The sequence below is a fragment of the Lampetra fluviatilis genome, chromosome 49 (genome assembly GCF_964198595.1).
Source record: "Lampetra fluviatilis chromosome 49, kcLamFluv1.1, whole genome shotgun sequence".
Classification (NCBI taxonomy): Eukaryota; Metazoa; Chordata; class Hyperoartia; order Petromyzontiformes; family Petromyzontidae; genus Lampetra; species Lampetra fluviatilis.
Genome location: NC_136323.1, coordinates 4,304,730 through 4,321,542, shown reverse-complemented (window position 1 = coordinate 4,321,542; position 16,813 = coordinate 4,304,730). Strand labels below are relative to the sequence as shown.

Below are 16,813 nucleotides of genomic sequence, written 5' to 3'. Positions count from 1 at the left end.
GCACACACGCACACACACACGCACACACGCACACACACACACGCACACGCACACACGCACACGCACACACGCACACACGCACACACACGCACACACACGCACACACGCACACACACACACGCACACACGCACACACACACACGCGCACACACACACACACGCACACACACACACACACGCACACACACACACGCACACACACACACGCGCACACACGCACACACGCACACACACACACGCGCACACACACACATGCGCACACACAAAGACAAAGATCCCCCGTATAGCCTTAACGGACCACAAGTGCTGTTAGCGAGCACCTACGAAGGCCGGCACGACACACAGGGGGGTGGGTCAACACCACGCCCGGCCGCCTTTGTCTCCCCAGTGACGATGTTTACACACCGCACCAGGTACTCATTTGAGGCTGAGTCGACTTTTAAACACACGACACAGAGCACGTGCCAGTTCCATTGCAGTCCCAATGCTGTCGACGAACGATCGCCGCCGCGATTAGCGCGGTCGGCCACGCACGACGCGAAACAAGTTCAACACACACACGTACACACGTACACACACCCGGCGCACCACGTCCAGTGCACCTCGCGGCACGGCCGTCACTCACGGCAGCAATCGAGAATTCCACCCCCCGGCTCCGATCCCCATCACGCGCGGCGTCCACGGAGATCGACCAACGTGTAATCCTGTCGCACGTCCGGCGTTGCAGGGGCGGACATCTGGCGAGACGGCCTCCGCAGGACCCCCACCTGGTCGCCCAAGGGCCTCCGGTCCGCGCAGCCGTCGGCCCATGCCGACCTCTCCTGGACGTCGCCGCCCCCGCCCGCCAACGGGCCGTCGGGGGCGGTCCCCGCTTCCGGCAAACACGCGGAGGAGCGGCTGGCGGGCGACTCGGAGCCGTACCACTCGCTCATCTCGCCCCACAAGGCCATGGAGGCCCTCCAACGGGACGCGGCCGCCCTGCGGCTGGAGAGCGACGTCAACGCGGCCGCGGCCGCCGCCGCCGCCGCCAAGCGGAGCCTGCTGCTGCCGCCGCCGCCGGGCCCGGCGCGCGAGGCCTCGGCCGTGGGCGGCGGTGACGCCGGCGACGGCGCCGGAGACGCCGCGGCGGCGGCTGAATTCCGCCGCCCCACCGTGGAGACGGAGTCGAGGTTCCGGCCGCTGGAGTTCGCGTCGCTGCTGCTGCCGCCGGAGAACAAGCCGCTGGAGACGGGGGTGCTGCGGCGCGCCAAGGAGCTGCAGGGCGAGTGCGACGTGCGCACGGCCGCCCGCTGCATCATGCTGCTCGACTGCGAGGTGAGAGGTCGCGCCGCACGCCGCCGGAGCGCCGCGCGCGATTCTCCGTCGGCCCGGTCGTCGCCGGCGGAACCGGCGGTCGTGCGTCCTTCGCGCGGGGAGGGGCGGGGAGGTGAGCTTCACCCACGACCGGTGAATGCGTCGCGGGTCGCTCTCCCGGCGCCGACGGCGGCGCGGCCGAAGCCGTGATGAATCGGCGGCTCACGTGACCGTGGCGGCGCGAGTGATGACCTCCTCCCCCCCTCCCCCCCCGCGCTCCCCGCAGGTGGCTCGCATCACCGGGGTGACGGAGGAGCTCGTCCTGAAGATGGGCGTGCGCTCCGGCCTGGAGCTGCTCACCCTGCCGCACGGACGGCGGCTCAGAGAAGACGTCATCGAGCGGTGAGTGTCCTCCACCGCCCCGTCCACTCCGTAACCGCCCCCGCCGGGCGACGGCGATTTTTCGCCGCGGGCGAACGAGTGCCGGTGCCCTCGTCGTGCAGCCTCCTGGCCTATGGCTCAGAGTGATGCCATCACCTTGATATTCAGAATCCTGTCTGTCGCCTGATGATGCTCGCTGTCATAATCACCGGCGAAACTTCACGGCACTCGAACTGTCAATGTTGTGGGTTTACTCTCCGACACACAACCGGTGTGCTGAAGTAGTAACGGACTGGCACGTTTTGTTAACGTGACAAACCTCACTGATTGGCTGCGTCACGCGGTGGCGGGTTTAACGACACATTATAAATTTACGCGATCTAACCCAACAACAACAAAAAACCTCCGTTATTTGACGACATATTGGTCGCGAAAGCCCCACTCCTACGCATTCAACTAAAGCTCACGTGTTCGTTCCATTCCGCACTTGCCCCGACATTTCAGCTAAAGGCTACGCGGGGGGGAGTGGGGGTGGTGAAAATCTTTACACTCGTCTCTGTCTCCCCCTTCTCCCCCGTCTCCTGTGTGTCCGTCTCCCCCGTGTCCCCCTTGTCTCCCTCGTCTCCCTTGTCTCCCGCCTGCGTCTCCCCCGTCTCCATCTCCCCCGTGTCCCCCTTGTCTCCCCCGTGTCCCCCGTCTCCCCTGTTTCCATCTCCCCCATCTCCGTCTCCCCCGTCTCCCCCATCTACTCCGTGTCCCCCGTCTCCATCTCCCCCACCTCCCCCGTCTCCCCCTTCTCCATCTCCCCCGTCTCCCCGTCTTCCCCGTGTTCCCCGTCTCTCCCCCTCACGCACCCCCCCCCCCCCCCCCCCCCAGGTTCCACGCGCTGGCGATCGGCCTGGCGGTGGATGTGCTGGGCTGCACGGGCTGCCTGGAGGAGCGCGCCGAGCTGCTGCACCGCTACGTGCAGCTGGCGCTGGAGCTGCGCGGGCCGCTGGCGGACCTCTACGGATTTTCCGCCGTCATGCACGCGCTCATGCTCCCGCAGGTGGGGGGGGCGGGGGGGGGGGGGCAGGCGTTGTTGCTGGGGCGACGTCGGGGTAACGTTTGTGTGACGGGATAACGATGTTGGGGTAACGATGTTGGGGTAACGTTGGGGCGACGTTGTTGGGGCGACGTCGGGGTAACGTTTGTGTGACGGGATAACGATGTTGGGGTAACGATGTTGGGGTTACGTTGGGGAGACGTTGTTGGGGCGACGTCGGGGTAACGTTTGTATGACGGGATAACGATGTTGGGGTAACGTTGGGGCAACGTCGTTGGGGCAACGTTGTTGGGGTAACATTGTTGGGGTTACGTTGGGGCAACGGGTAACGTTGTTGGGGCAACATTGGGGTAACATTCAGGTAATGATGTAACGATATTGGGGTTACGTTGGGGCAACGTCGTTGGGGTAACATTGTTGGGGTAACATTGGGTAACGTTCGGGTAACGATGTAACACTATTGGGGTTACGTTGGGGCAACGTTGTTTGGTATAACGTTGTTGGGGCAACATTGGGGTAACGTTCAGGTAACGATGTAACAATATTGGGGTTCATCTTCTTGGTTCTTTTGGTGACTTTACCGAAAGAACCAAGAAGATGAATCCCTGCAGTCACGAAAGCATTAAATCGAAAAAAATATATATTGGGGTTACGTTGGGGCAACGTCGTTGGGGCAACGTCGGAGTAACGTTGGGGTGAGTTGGGTGAGTGGCGTGGGTGGGGGGTGGGTGTTAGTGAGGGGGGGGGGGGGCTGGCGCCGTCGTCTTTGGCGATCGTCTTTGACCGTGGCGTGCGTCCCCCCCCCAGGTGTCCCGTCTGGAGCGCACGTGGGAGGTGCTGCGCCGTGCCCACACGCAGAGCGCCGTCGCCTTCGAGAAGGAGCTCAAGCCCTTCCTGCTGGCGCTGCAGCAGGGAAAAGGTCAGCCACCCTGTCCCCGTCTCTCTTCTCTCTCGTGGGCTCGGTCGGGGGCGAGGGCGGTGGCGGGGGTCTGTGGGTCTCACCCGGTGTAGGTCGTAGCGGCAGCTGACAAGGCCGTGGTTTGGCGGACGGGACGGGGTTCGCCGGGCGGCTTGAGGGAGAGAGGGAGGGGGTCGTGGGGTCACCTCGTAGGCAAGTTGGGCCATCGATGGAATTCGGCCAAAACGTCCGAGTGCAGCGTCCCGCCGATGGGGGGGGGGGCGTTGTTTATCCGTCACGGGGTGCAACGCCGCGGCGATTGCAAAGCGGTTCTCAGCTGCCCCTACGATGCCCCGAATGGAACTGTTGGGTCACATTCAAGAATCCCCCGCGGATAAACACCGAGGATTAATAGCAATGATGTCATCATCATGATGATGGTGATAGTTCTCAATGTCAACGTCGTCAATCTCCGCACGCGCCCAACGTAAAGGCTCACTCTGTCTCTCTCCGTCTCTCTCCGTTTCATTCCGTCTCTCTACATCCATCCCTCTCTCTCTCTCTCCCTCCGTCGCTCTGTCTCCCGCTGCCCCTCTGTCCGTCGTCTCCCCTCTCTCGTCGCCCACCGCAGTGCGCGTCGACGCCCGGGACACCAGCGTCCCGCACCTCCTGCCGCTCGTCTCCCTCCTGGAGGAGCCGATGCCGCCGGCGGAGCCGTCCGCCGCCGGCCCGGCGTGTCCGCCGCAGCCGGTGGAGAGGACCGGCTCGGGCGGCGACTGGGAGCGGGAGTGGGCGCGCGGCGGCGCCACCGCCGGCGAAGCGTGGGAGCAGCCGGGCGACGCGGGGATGGAGGCGGTGGTGGCGCACCTGCAGGCCGGGCGGGAGATGGCGCGCGACGCCGCCCTCTACTCCGCCAACGCCGAGCGCCGGCTGAGAGGTGCGGGGCGGGCGGCTTGCGATTCGCGGCTTGCAGGCGAGGCCAAAGGAGGGGTAGGGGTAGTGATAGTGGTAGGGGTAGGCCTGGTCCTAATTGTCGTCATCGATACCTCGCTGTCCCACGATTGGCACCGGCGTGCGGCCTTGCCGGCCTCCGTGAGGGCTCTTGCCACCCCCCCCCTGTGATCCACGTGCACACTTGGGGTGGAGGCTTTGAATAATACAAAATAAATATTATTATTTTATTTACTTTTTAACCAGGTAAGGGCCCGCTGAGCTGTGTTGCTCTTGTTCAGAAGCGACCCTCGCCATCGCAAATGATAGCTCGACGAAGTGGCGGCTCATCATCATCGTCATCGTGTGGAAATGTACAGCAGCCAAATGCTCCTGACACGAGACGTTGATTCTAAATGTGGAGGGAAAAACCGGAGGAAAATCCACACCCCCAACAATGGGGAGAGAGTGAGAGACACGCAAACTCCAAATATACAGCAGCAGGCGTCAGGGTCGGGATCGAACCCACGACCTCCTGTACACCAGGCGAGGTAGTTAACATCTCCTAGCCACCGTGATGATGATGAGAGAGACAAGCAAACTGCACATATACAGCAGCAGGCGTCAGGGTCGGGATCGAACCCACGACCTCCTGCATACCAGGCGAGGTAGTTAACATCTCCTAGCCACCGTGATGATGATGAGAGAGAGAGAGGCATGCAAACTCCAAATATACAGCAGCAGGCATCAGGGTCGGGATCGAACCCACGACCTCCTGCACACCAGGCGAGGTAGTTAACATCTCCTAGCCACCGTGATGATGATGAGAGAGAGACACGCAAACTCCAAATATACAGCAGCAGGCGTCAGGGTCGGGATCGAACCCACGACCACCTGCACACCCGGCGAGGTAGTTAAGATCTCGCCAGACAGTTGTCCTTACCCACGCACACTCCGATCAGCGCGGCTCGCTACGCACGGCGCGAAAGACGCTGTGCACGGTGCCGTGTCGTCCCCCCTTTGCGGCGCTACCCCCCCCACCCCCCCCGCCGACGCTCACCGCTCGCCGTGCTGTCGCCCGCCAGGATTCTCGGTGGACCCCGCGACCCTGGAGACGTTCCGCACCGAGTTCCACCTGCGCCTCTACTGGGGCAGCCGCGGCTGCCGGGCCGAGCGCCACGAGCGGCTGCACAAGTTCCACCACATCCTGTCGGCGCTGTCGGCGCGCCTCGAGTCTCCGCAGCGCCACTCCGAGCTCTGACACGGCTCGGCAACGACGCCGGCGCTGGCTCCGGCACGGCCCGGACGGAAGAGGAGGATGACGAGGGCGACGCGGCAAACGACTGCCACCGCCGGCGCTCGCTCATGCCGGCGCCACTGACGCCGGCGGTGTCCGGCGGGCGCCGGGACCGCGACGGAGCCCCCTGGCGTTTTTTTGTGTTTTTTTGCCGTCACACAAACGTTACCCGCGGTCGGTTGTAAGCGACGATTGTAAGCGACGGACGGACAAGTGAATGTGCGGCGGTGGTGGCCGTGTACGAGGACACGGAGGAGGTGGTGGAGGAAGACGAAAATGTGAAGGGAGGACCGACGTGAATTGTGACGGCGAAGGGCGTCGAACCAAAACACTGGAGAGGCCGCGAGGGGGGTGGGGTTATGGGGTGGGGGTCCCCCATCAGTTGGGGGTGATGGTGGGGGGGTGGCGAAGATGGGCGGCCACCGCGCCGCGGCTTGGTGCAGTGGTTTTCGCGGACGCTTTCTTTCGCCCCTAATGCACAAACACACAAAAAATGAAATCCCGCAAAGACTCACCATCGACGGGCGCCGAGAACCGGCAAACCGCTCAGGCGGGAAACACGCGACACGATCCCCCCCCCACCCAAAAAACACAAAACTCACGGCTCCCAATCTCGGCGCAGCCGCACGGCGCACCAGGAGCCCAGGGCTACGCGACAAGACCGTGGAAACCAACGGCAGGGCCTGCCAGCTCCAACGTCATCACCTCCGCTGCCCGATCGGTGCCGCTACAACGATGCTCGCAGCCGGGGGGAATCGTCAAATAAAATTGGAGGGCCGCCTCGATCCGGGCCGCGGATAAAACGAACGAAGGCACGGACCGGGAGGGAATCAATTCGTGGTTCCATTGCGCGGACCACGAGGCTCTCCTCCCCGCGGTCTGCAAGACGAGATTCGGCGCGTCCGGCCCGGAGGTCGGGGGCCCGATGCCGTTCCCCGCCCCCCCATTTTTTAAAGACACGCTTTGCACTACGCGGCGACGACTCCGGAGTCGCCGCCAGCACCACCTTTTAGTATTTCTCGATCGGAACGCGAGAGAGGCGCGCCGGTCGACCCACGTTTTTACCGGCGGCGGCGGATGGCGATGGCGCGTGGCGGCGGCAACGGCGGCAACGGCGGAACCGGCCCGAAATGTTTTTTGAAACGGCGACGCGGTTTTTTGTTGTTGTAAATAACGGTCAAGGTAAGTTATGAAACGTGCCGAGCGTAAATGTGGACGCGCGCACGGAGAGCTCGTCCCTCCACCCCCCCCCACCGCCTCGCCTGGGAGGTGCGTGGAATCGCCGTTCGTTTACGGATGTCGCGTCTCGCGGCCGCGTTCGTCCGTTTGCCCCGCCGGAAACTGATTTGTCCTGTAAAATAAAAGATGGAATATATAACGACGTCGATTAAAAGAAAAAAAACTTTTTTTTTGGCGATCTCTTAAAAAACGCGCCGCGTCGCGTTCCCGGTTCCCGCTCGGTCGTCTCGGTTCCGGTGTGCGCGGGTGGCTCCCGGCGCGAACCATCGCTCGTCACGGAACTTCTAACTAAACTATAAACTCGTTTTATTTTTATTAGACCTCCTTTGCCAGTACCAAAATATGATACAGTGATCCCTCGTTTATCGCGGTTAATGGGGACTGGAACCCCTCGCGATAGGTGAAAATCCGCGAAGTAGGATTGGCCCCCTAGGAATTTCCGTATATGTGTGTGTGGGTACCAGAATGTTTAAAATATGTATATTTATACTTTATATATATTTTTTACTTAAATCTATTTAATTATAAAACCTTAATTCTAGATTTGAAGCTTTCGTGACTGCAAGGAATCATCTTCTTAGGTTTTTTCGGTAAAGTCACGTAGAAAGTAAAATAAAATAAAAACAAAAATCACGACGTTTCGGAGGCAACACAAGTCTCCGTCATCAGGTGGGACCGTCACAGCCAGATCAGCTAATCTGGCTGTGACGGTCCCACCTGATGACGGAGACTTGTGTTGCCTCCGAAACGTCGTGATTTTTGTTTTTATTTTATTTTACTTTCTACGTGACTTTACCGAAAAAACCTAAGAAGATTATAAAACCTTAATATTATACATTCACTCTCTCTCTCTCATACGATACGTATTATGGTGTTCTACACTCACCAATGACAGTAGTATCTTGAGACTTGACTCCAGTAATGACGACGATGACAGACCTGTGCAGTTCGATGAATGTGATGATGAATGATGATGATGATGGTGTTACTGCACAGGTATAATGAGGCCTTTAAATCAGTTCCAAAAATCCGCGATGCACTGAGGCCGCGAAACTTGAACCGCGAAGTGGCGAGGGATTACTGTAATAGGGTTTTCCCCTTTTTTCTGGCAACAAAACTGAAACCTTTTTACAAGGATTCATGTCTGCATTAATCACAATACTTGCATACCTCAGCAACTGTCTTCGCTGTGGTGGTCCCCACCTGATGTGTTGCGCCCGAAACGTCGCGATTTAATTTAGTTTTTGCTTTTATATTTTTATTTTATTATCATTTTCACCTACGTGACTTTACCGAAAGAACCAAATAATATGGATCCTTGCAGTCACGAAAACTTCAAATCTAGAATAAATCATGATATAATTATCGTTATGTAACAATGTACACGTGGAACGCCTTCGGGCTGCGCACAGCAGAAGGCATCATTTTCCCACCCGCCCGGCCACAGCGGGCGAATCATGTCAGCATGACGACCAAACGGATCACTTCAAACCTCAGAACCAAATTGAATGTGATGGTGTGGGGTGGGGGGGTTGTGTGCAGTCAATGGTGACCGTGATAAGACCACCATCAATTCACTGCACTTGAGAACCAGATTGAATCACAAGAGGAGTCCATGTAAGTCTGTGGGTCTCTTTGTGAGTTTGTGGGTCTCTATGCGAGTCTATGAGCCTCTGTGTGAATCAGTGGTGACCGTGATAAGACCATCATCAACTCACTGCACTTGAGAATTCCGGTTTAACCACTGGTAGCCTCTGAAACCTGAATTTCAGCAAAGCTGTCACCCCCTGTGGTTTACCCCGTATCATTGTACAGCGAAATTGAGTTTTCAGCAAACAAATGTGTCTATTTGTTTGTGTTTCTCCCTTGTGACGGGCCTTTGTAGGATGAACGTGGCGATTCATAAGGGGCACGGGGTTGACCGATACAGTCTGAATTGGTCTGTAGTAATCAGGTAGGGCACTGATAAGGGGTTGACAGTCTCACTTACCACCGCACCTCTTTATGAAATAACTACGCAGGCTGTTCTGTCTACTTTGACCCCTTTTTTCCACTGGCACATCCGAGCCGGAACCAAACCGTGCTACGCTGGCCCTCTCAAGACGTCCGAATCTGTGTTGGGGGCCACGCAGGGCCCAGCGGCACAGCTCGGAGTTATGCGATGGGAAAAAAAAACCTGGAGTCTGCCGGACTGGCACGGCTCAGCCCGGCACGGTCCGGCACGGCTCGGTTGTGCAGTGGAAAATACACAGCTGCCTAACGGGCGACACGAATACACACGTCCGTCTGCATCCTTTATTACTCAGTGTCGCATCTAAATATAATGCAGGTTTCTATATATATATGATGTAGGTTTATATATATATGTGTGTGTGTGTGTGTCTTGGTGACACTGCACTTCAGAACCCGGCTACCCGAGTTCGATTCCCGCTCACGGACACCACCACCGCCGCGAGTGATCGCCATTGTCTGAGTAACCTGGCTTTTGTATTGCGTCATCGCGCTGCAGAATTACATCGTTGCGTTCGCAGCATGACGTCATTGCGTTTGCAGCATGACGTTTTGCGTTTGCAGCATGGCGTAATGCATTGCAACCATGACGTCATTGCATTGCAGCATGACGCCATTCTGTTGCATTCATGACGTCTTTGAGCTGCAGCATGGCGTCAATGACTTGCAGTGTGACGTCATTGCGTTGCAGCGTGACGTCGTTGTATTCCACCGTGACGTCATTACATTGTAGCACGACGTCAATACGTTGCAGAATGGCGTCGTTTTTCAGCACGAGGGTCGTATTGCTGCATGACGTCATCGTGCATGACGTCACCGAACACAGCTGCTGATCTCAGACACGGGAGTCCCCCCGGCCCGGCGACGTTCAAACGACCGCAGAGGGCGGCCCCGTGGGGGCAACGCCGGCGGCCTCCCCCCCGCGATAGCCTCGCCGCTGCGACAGAGACCGCCAGCCCGACCCCCCCGCCAGCCCGCCAGCTCGCGGCAAGGCGATTCGGTGTTGACGTGAAGCGTCGTTGCATTGCGGTATGACGCCATTTTTACGTCGCGACATGACGTCATCGCGTCGCTGCATTGCGTCATCGCGGTGTGACGTCACTGTAAGCGTCAACACCGCGGGGCGGGGGGAAGAGTTCAGTCGAGCAAAGTGGGCAGCATGACGGGGCGAGACGGGGGGCAGCATGATGGGCCTCTTAAGCCTCACCTTACCATATGAATAAAAAGTGTGCCGTACTTGGCCCTTCCCCCCTCTCCAACCATTATATATACGGAGTGGTAGCTCTTGCAATCTCTCATTTACTTGATACAGCTGTCGTGGCTGTGACGGTTCCACCTGAAGACGGAAGCTTGTGTTGCCTCCGAAACGTCGTGATTTTTATTTTATTTTACTTTTATTAATTTTTATGTTTTACCTACGTGACTTTACCGAAAAAACCTAAGAATATGAATCCTTGCAGTCACGAAAGCTTCAAATCTAGAGAAAGCGGAGGGTTACACATGAGCAGCAGGGAGAAGGGAGGAGGGGAAGGGGGAGATGGAATGACCGGGCCGATGTTGTGAGTCTGTGGGTATTATGCGAGTACTGCACAGGTTTCTCGATGCGAGTCTGCGTGGTCTCGATGCGAGTCTGCGTGGTCTCGATGCGAGTCTGAATCACAAAGCCCGTGGGTCCTGAGTGGAGTCCCGTGACTGGCAATGGCTAATGATGCAATTAATGAATGAACAGCCTCTGGTTAAAGCTTTCAGGGATTCATCTTCTTGGTTCTTTCGGTAAAGTCACGTAGAATGGAAATAATAAAATAATAAAAATAAAACATTTAATAATTCTCACGACGTTTCGGCCACAACGCAAGCAGCCGTCCTCAGGTGAAGAACAGGTCTGTCGATAAGACAGTCTGAATGACTGAGGACGGCTGCTTGCGTTGTGGCCGAAACGTCGTGAGAATTATTTTATTATGTTTGAATTTTATTATTTTATTATTTCCATTCTACGTGACTTTACCGAAAGAACCAAGAAGATGAACAGCATCTGGTTAATAGCGACGCAATCACAGATGCAACGACACACACAGGACACGGATACGCCTGTAAACTGTGAGCAGATTTGTTCATAATGCAGGTTTTTTGAGGTTAGATCGCGTAAATATATAAATGTGTCGTTAAACCCGCCACCACCCCACACAGCCAATCACAGTAAGGGTTGTCACGTGAACAGGACGTGGCCAATTCGTCACTTGTACAGCACACTGGTGTGTAGTGTATAGTGTAGTGTGTACGTGTAGTGTATAGTAGTGTAGTGTATTGTGTAGTGTATAGTGTAGTATACTAGTACAGCACTAGTGTATAGTGTAGTATACTAGTACAGCACTAGTGTGTAGTGTATAGTTTAGTGTATAATGTAGTGTATAGTAGTGTAGTGTATTGTGTAGTATACTAGTACAGCACTAGTGTATAGTGTAGTATACTAGTACAGCACACTGGTGTGTGTTGGAGAGCAAAGCCACAACATTTACAATCTGAGTACGACGTTTCGCCAGTAATTACAACCAGCTTCATCAGGCAACAGCCAGATTTGTGGAGACATCCTCCTATTCAGTCCCGCATGTTTAAATATACGATATAAGGTATTCATTTGGGTACTCATTTGATGCTGAGTCGACCTCTGGGAAGCCCAGGACCGGTTCAGATAATCGTCACTGGTTTTGGCCGTTAACAGCACTTGCCCTGGTTCTTCGCCTAGGTCGACTCAGCCTTAAATGAGAACAGCCCCTGGTGCGATGTGTGAACACCGCACACTCGGCCGGGCGTGGTGCTGGCCACCCACCCCTCCTCGTGGTGCCATTCTTGGCCTTCATAGGTGCTCGCGAACAGCACTTGTCCCAAGAGCCTGCGAAGGCTATACGGGGGATCTTTATCTGTGGCTACGAGCTATATATGCCACCCAATGTCACCACCAGAAGCAGCATCCTTGCCAACCGCTGTTAGGGTCGTTGAATACTAAGCCCAAAAAAGGCTTATCGGTATAATCCACGGTGGCAAATGCTACCAATGATTTTCTCGAGGGGTTTTGTGTGCAGATCACAGATGCGGATGATAGCGAGGTCCTCGTGGTAGCCGATTACGAGGGAGATGTCGCGAAAGCAGGATTACTGCAGTACGTTTAAGGGAATAAAAAAAAGTCAATCAGATTGACATCGTAGCTTTGTGCGGCGTCACCAAACAATAAAAGGAATATAGTTTAGAGAAGAAACATCCAAGGTGCTATGTCTACAGAATGAGAAGAACTTTCAAGTTTAGTATAAAATGTAATCGATTAGTATAAAATGTAATCGATTAGTATAAAATGTAATCGATTATTACCATTGCTTGTCCTGCGCCATGCACGCAATACAATCTTATCCGTTTGGACAGATTGTTTATAACTCATGGAGTGGTTTAATTTTGCATGTTATGAGCCCACGTCGAGAGAAATCGTGACTCCGTCAATTAAGTTATTTAAATTTCCATCGCGAACACCAATCCCACTTGCTGTGCTGCACTGGGAGCCAGATCAAAGCCCCCCCACGCGTGTCCGCTCGTCACGGGCTCTACCAAGTTTGCAGAGCTGGCGCCGGTACGGATATCAGTCTCATGGACTGTGCCAAGTCTCTTAGTATAAAAAGGGGGGTCGAAAATCACGTGACAGTTCCCACAAAGGCACTGCAGATAGAGGGGGTGCCTTATTATGGGCTGTATCAAATATCTGCAGAGACAGGGGGATGAACTAGACTGCGCCATGTTAAATATTTATATAATAGAATGATGACTATAAAATACATTCCAGCGGAGGGAGCTGGTAGGAACGTTGGGTTGCTCGGTCAATGGCCAGGGTCAACGGCGGCGTGGTGTATTCCGCAAATATGCCCGACTGTGAGGGCGGGCACAAGCCGGCGTGAGTAGGTTAAACGTTGAGTTTTATAAGGGCACCACAGGGTGACCAGCCCCTCCCCACCCAGCCCCCCTCCCCACCCTTCCCCTCCCTCCTCACCCAGCCCCTCCCTCCTCACCCAGCCCCTCCCTGCACGGCGAACGGACGGGCACAATAATCCCCTGTGGGCTGGTGTAACCAGGAAGTTCCTACCAGTAATATGTATGTCGACAGAGGAATACATAACAGTGCCAAGTCTCTATAGAGGAGTGATGAACTCACAGGCTAAGCATATGGCATCAAGGGCTGTACCAAGTGTGACGCATGAATGTCCCTCACGGGCTGTGCCAAGTCACTTAAAAGAAGAGGGGGGGAGGGTGGTGAATAATTTTGTGGCACGGGTTGAACCAAACGCCGCATGGAGGTGTAAGGGGGTTGCCTAACTTCTCTCTGCGGGAGGCCCAACAGCAGCCGCGTCGATTCGCTCTCGCGGTGCAAATGACAAACGCAGCAGAAATTCCACCGACAAATGCTTTTATGTAACCGGTCATTATTAATAATATAATTATTATAATACAGCATGCACGCATTCCCCCTCTCCAGCTCAGCTCAGTCGTCGACTATCGGAAAGCGCTCTCTAGCGATCAGCTGTCCCACACAGCAGAGGGCGTTCGTGGCCGTAAAAAGCGCCCCGTTCTCAAACGGCACAAATAGCGTGCAGGACCTTTGGCCAAATCTCACTGCCGGACGAAGGCCTCTCTCCCTGTCGGCGCCGCGTATGCGGCAGAGGTCGCAAACGGGTTTTGATTCCTTACCCGTACCCGGCCACACCAGGGTCGAAAACGGGTACCCGTACCCTACCCGATACCCAGCTACTCGTACCCGGCCGGGTATCGGGTAGGGTACGGGTATCGGGTACCGGGTTGCGACCTCTGGCCGATGAAGCCATGTTGCAGGCGCGGGTGGGTTGATTCTAGGAACTTGAATTGTGAGAAGAGACAAGACGTTGGGAAATGAGTGACAAACGGTGACTCACCAGTGACTCACGGCCTACCCGTACCCGGCCGCACCAGGGTCGCAAACGGCTACCTGGCCGGGTACGGGTATCCGGGTATCGGGTAGGGTACGGGTATCGGGTACCCGGTTGCGACCTCTGGTATGCGGAGGGCTGTTTCGGCCGTCACTTCGCCACGCTGGGCAGTGCGATGCGTGGTGGAGAGAGCGCTCGGGACAGAAACGGTTCGGTTATCGGTGAAAGGCAACCGGTGTTAGCCGTGGCCGGGAGTAGGGCTGAACGGTGAATCGATTTCAAATTGAAATCGCAATTTGAAACAATGCGATTAGGAAATCGCAAAGGCTGCGATTTTTTGGAATTTTAAAAGTCCTATTGATGTTATTTGGGTCTTTCGGTAAAGTCACGTAGATAGGTTAAAAGAAAAGAACAAAAAACTATGACGTTTCGATCACAAGATAAGCGTCATCCTGATGACGATCGCTTGTGTTGTGATCGAAACGTCACGAAAGCTTTAATTCCTATTACTTTTTTATTGGAATTGTTTTATTATTTTTATTATTATAACTTTATTTATTGGACTTAACAATTGTTCTATGTTTGATTGTTCTATTTCAATTAAAACATTTTAATAAATACATGTTGGAAGCAATTCATATCTTTTAATTTCTCATCCTTGCTTAAGAATATATAGAGCAGTTCATATTTCGATGGTATCATGTGCTAATGCTCCATCACATGTTTTAAATCTATTACACAGTGAATATTGAACTGAAGCTTCACTTTTAAAAAAACGTAATCGCAAATCAATTCGCAATATCTGTCAGAAAAATCGCAATTCGATATTTTCCCCAAATCGTTCAGCCCTAGCTTGGAGTGTCACTTCGTAGCCGAATGCACCGACCACTCGCGTCACCGCTCCCAGCCGTGGCATTATTCGACGAGAAAAATTAAAGGCGACTTTATCGAATTCCACGCCACTAAAACCGTTCACGTAAAACCGGAATAAAATTATTCACTGCAGAGTCTGCGCCGCGTTATCGGGGAACGAGCCCTCCCCCCCCCCCCCCCCATTTCACGCCCCACGTTTTCGCTCCCAGCAAACGGCGGAAGCTCCCGGCACGTGGGGGCGAAACGTCGGACATCGTGCCCGGCAAGACCTCGGCACGACCCGTCGACGACATTCTCGAAGCCACTGCACTAACACACGGGTTCGTTTCCTTCGCCAGCTTCCACCTCCCACCAACCACGGGTGGAATCCCCGTAAACGTGCAACGTTGGCCGTGTGGTTGTAACCGTTTGCCCAACGTTGCCCCAACTTTGGCCGTGTGGTTGGAACCGTTGACCCAACGTTGACCCCACGTTGGCCGTGTGGTTGTAACCGTTGGCCCAACGTTGCCCCAACGTTGGCCGTGTGGTTGGAACCGTTGGCCCAACGTTGACCCCACGTTGGCCGTGTGGTTGTAACCGTTGGCCCAACGTTGCCCCAACGTTGGCCGTGTGGTTGTAACCGTTGGCCCAACGTTGCCACAACGTTGGCACGTTTACTTGGATGCTGTATACGTACAAACCTCGAACGCAGAGCTCCAAACCGCACGCGGCTCCTCGTGTCCGCACGCTAACCGCATATCCTCATTCACTCACTCACAACTTGTCCTTATTATTGCACACACGAGTCGAGAGAGAGAGCATTGCTAACATTTTACAAAACTTTTTTTTTTACGATTTGATCCGTTTTGATTTTCGTGTCGGTAACCACACCGGTGAACGTGCCAACTTTGGGCTGACGTCGGTTCCAACCACAGGCCAACTTTGGCCCAACTTGGCCCAACTTTGGGCGAACCTCAAGGCGCTCACATTGGCAATGTTTACGGAGTTAGGCATCCGCACAACCTGAACTGCATTTGTTTATGTCACCGGCCCGTCCGTATTTTGTTTGCAGCGTTCATCCTCGTGGCTTTAGAGTGAGAAGAGAGATTTTTTTTTTAAATTGTGAAATTAAATAAATTAAATAACTACTGGACGAGAGCCTTCCCCCCCCCGCCCAAGCCGTGGGAGTTATTCCCTGACCATACTTCACCGCGCTGGCGCTTTGGGGTGATGGAGGGGGGGGGCGCGACGCTGAAGCGCAGAAGTACAGCGCAACGATGGGTTTTTCATAACTGCCCTCTCTGCTGACCACACACGTAGCTGTGCAACAGTAGTCTGTAACACCAACAGCCTCAAACACCAGCAGCCTGTAACAAGCCTGTTCTATGCACACGTGGTCACCCGGCCAAATCACACACACACACACAATCCAGGCTCATTTACATCTACAATCCAATTAAGTTGCGACGGTCAAATCGTAGGTGGCACAATTGGGTCACTTTTAAAATGCAGACAATAATCACGTCCTCTGCTGGTGTTCTATCTCTCTCTCTCTATACAGGCCACGCTGCGTTGGGATTTACAAGTCAAACGCTTACATATTTGTCACGATCCACCATCGTTACCCCGCATTTTAGTCACTGAAGCAGCAAACAGGTCAAACACAGACATCCAGGGACTGCGTACTGCATAAAGACAAAGATCCCCCCCCACCCCGTATAGCCTTAACAGACTGTTGGGGCAAGTGCTGTTAGCGAGCACCTATGAAGGATCGGCACAGCATACGAGGGGGTGGGTTGCCAACACCACGCCCGGCCTCCTTTGTCTCCCCAGTGGCGATGGTTACACCGCGCACCAGGTAATCAGTTTAGGCCGAGTCGACCTAGGGGAGGCCCAGGACTAGTGTTGATCGAACTTGGGTCGCCGGG

General features: G+C 55.0%; 1 protein-coding gene across 3 annotated transcripts in view; it reads left to right on the top strand.

The window, feature by feature from the left end:
• Positions 1-5,914, top strand: part of LOC144948476 (SH2 domain-containing protein 3C-like) — an 80,954-nt gene extending 75,040 nt beyond the window's left edge. For all 3 annotated transcript variants that reach the window (XM_078877974.1, XM_078877975.1, XM_078877976.1), the window contains 6 exons: positions 728-1,314; positions 1,580-1,695; positions 2,551-2,722; positions 3,527-3,638; positions 4,249-4,554; positions 5,633-5,914. In XM_078877974.1, coding sequence (XP_078734100.1) covers positions 728-1,314; positions 1,580-1,695; positions 2,551-2,722; positions 3,527-3,638; positions 4,249-4,554; positions 5,633-5,808 — 1,469 coding nt within the window. In that variant the 3' untranslated portion in view covers positions 5,809-5,914. The remainder of the gene's footprint in view (positions 1-727; positions 1,315-1,579; positions 1,696-2,550; positions 2,723-3,526; positions 3,639-4,248; positions 4,555-5,632) is intronic.
• Positions 5,915-16,813: the final 10,899 nt, after the last annotated feature.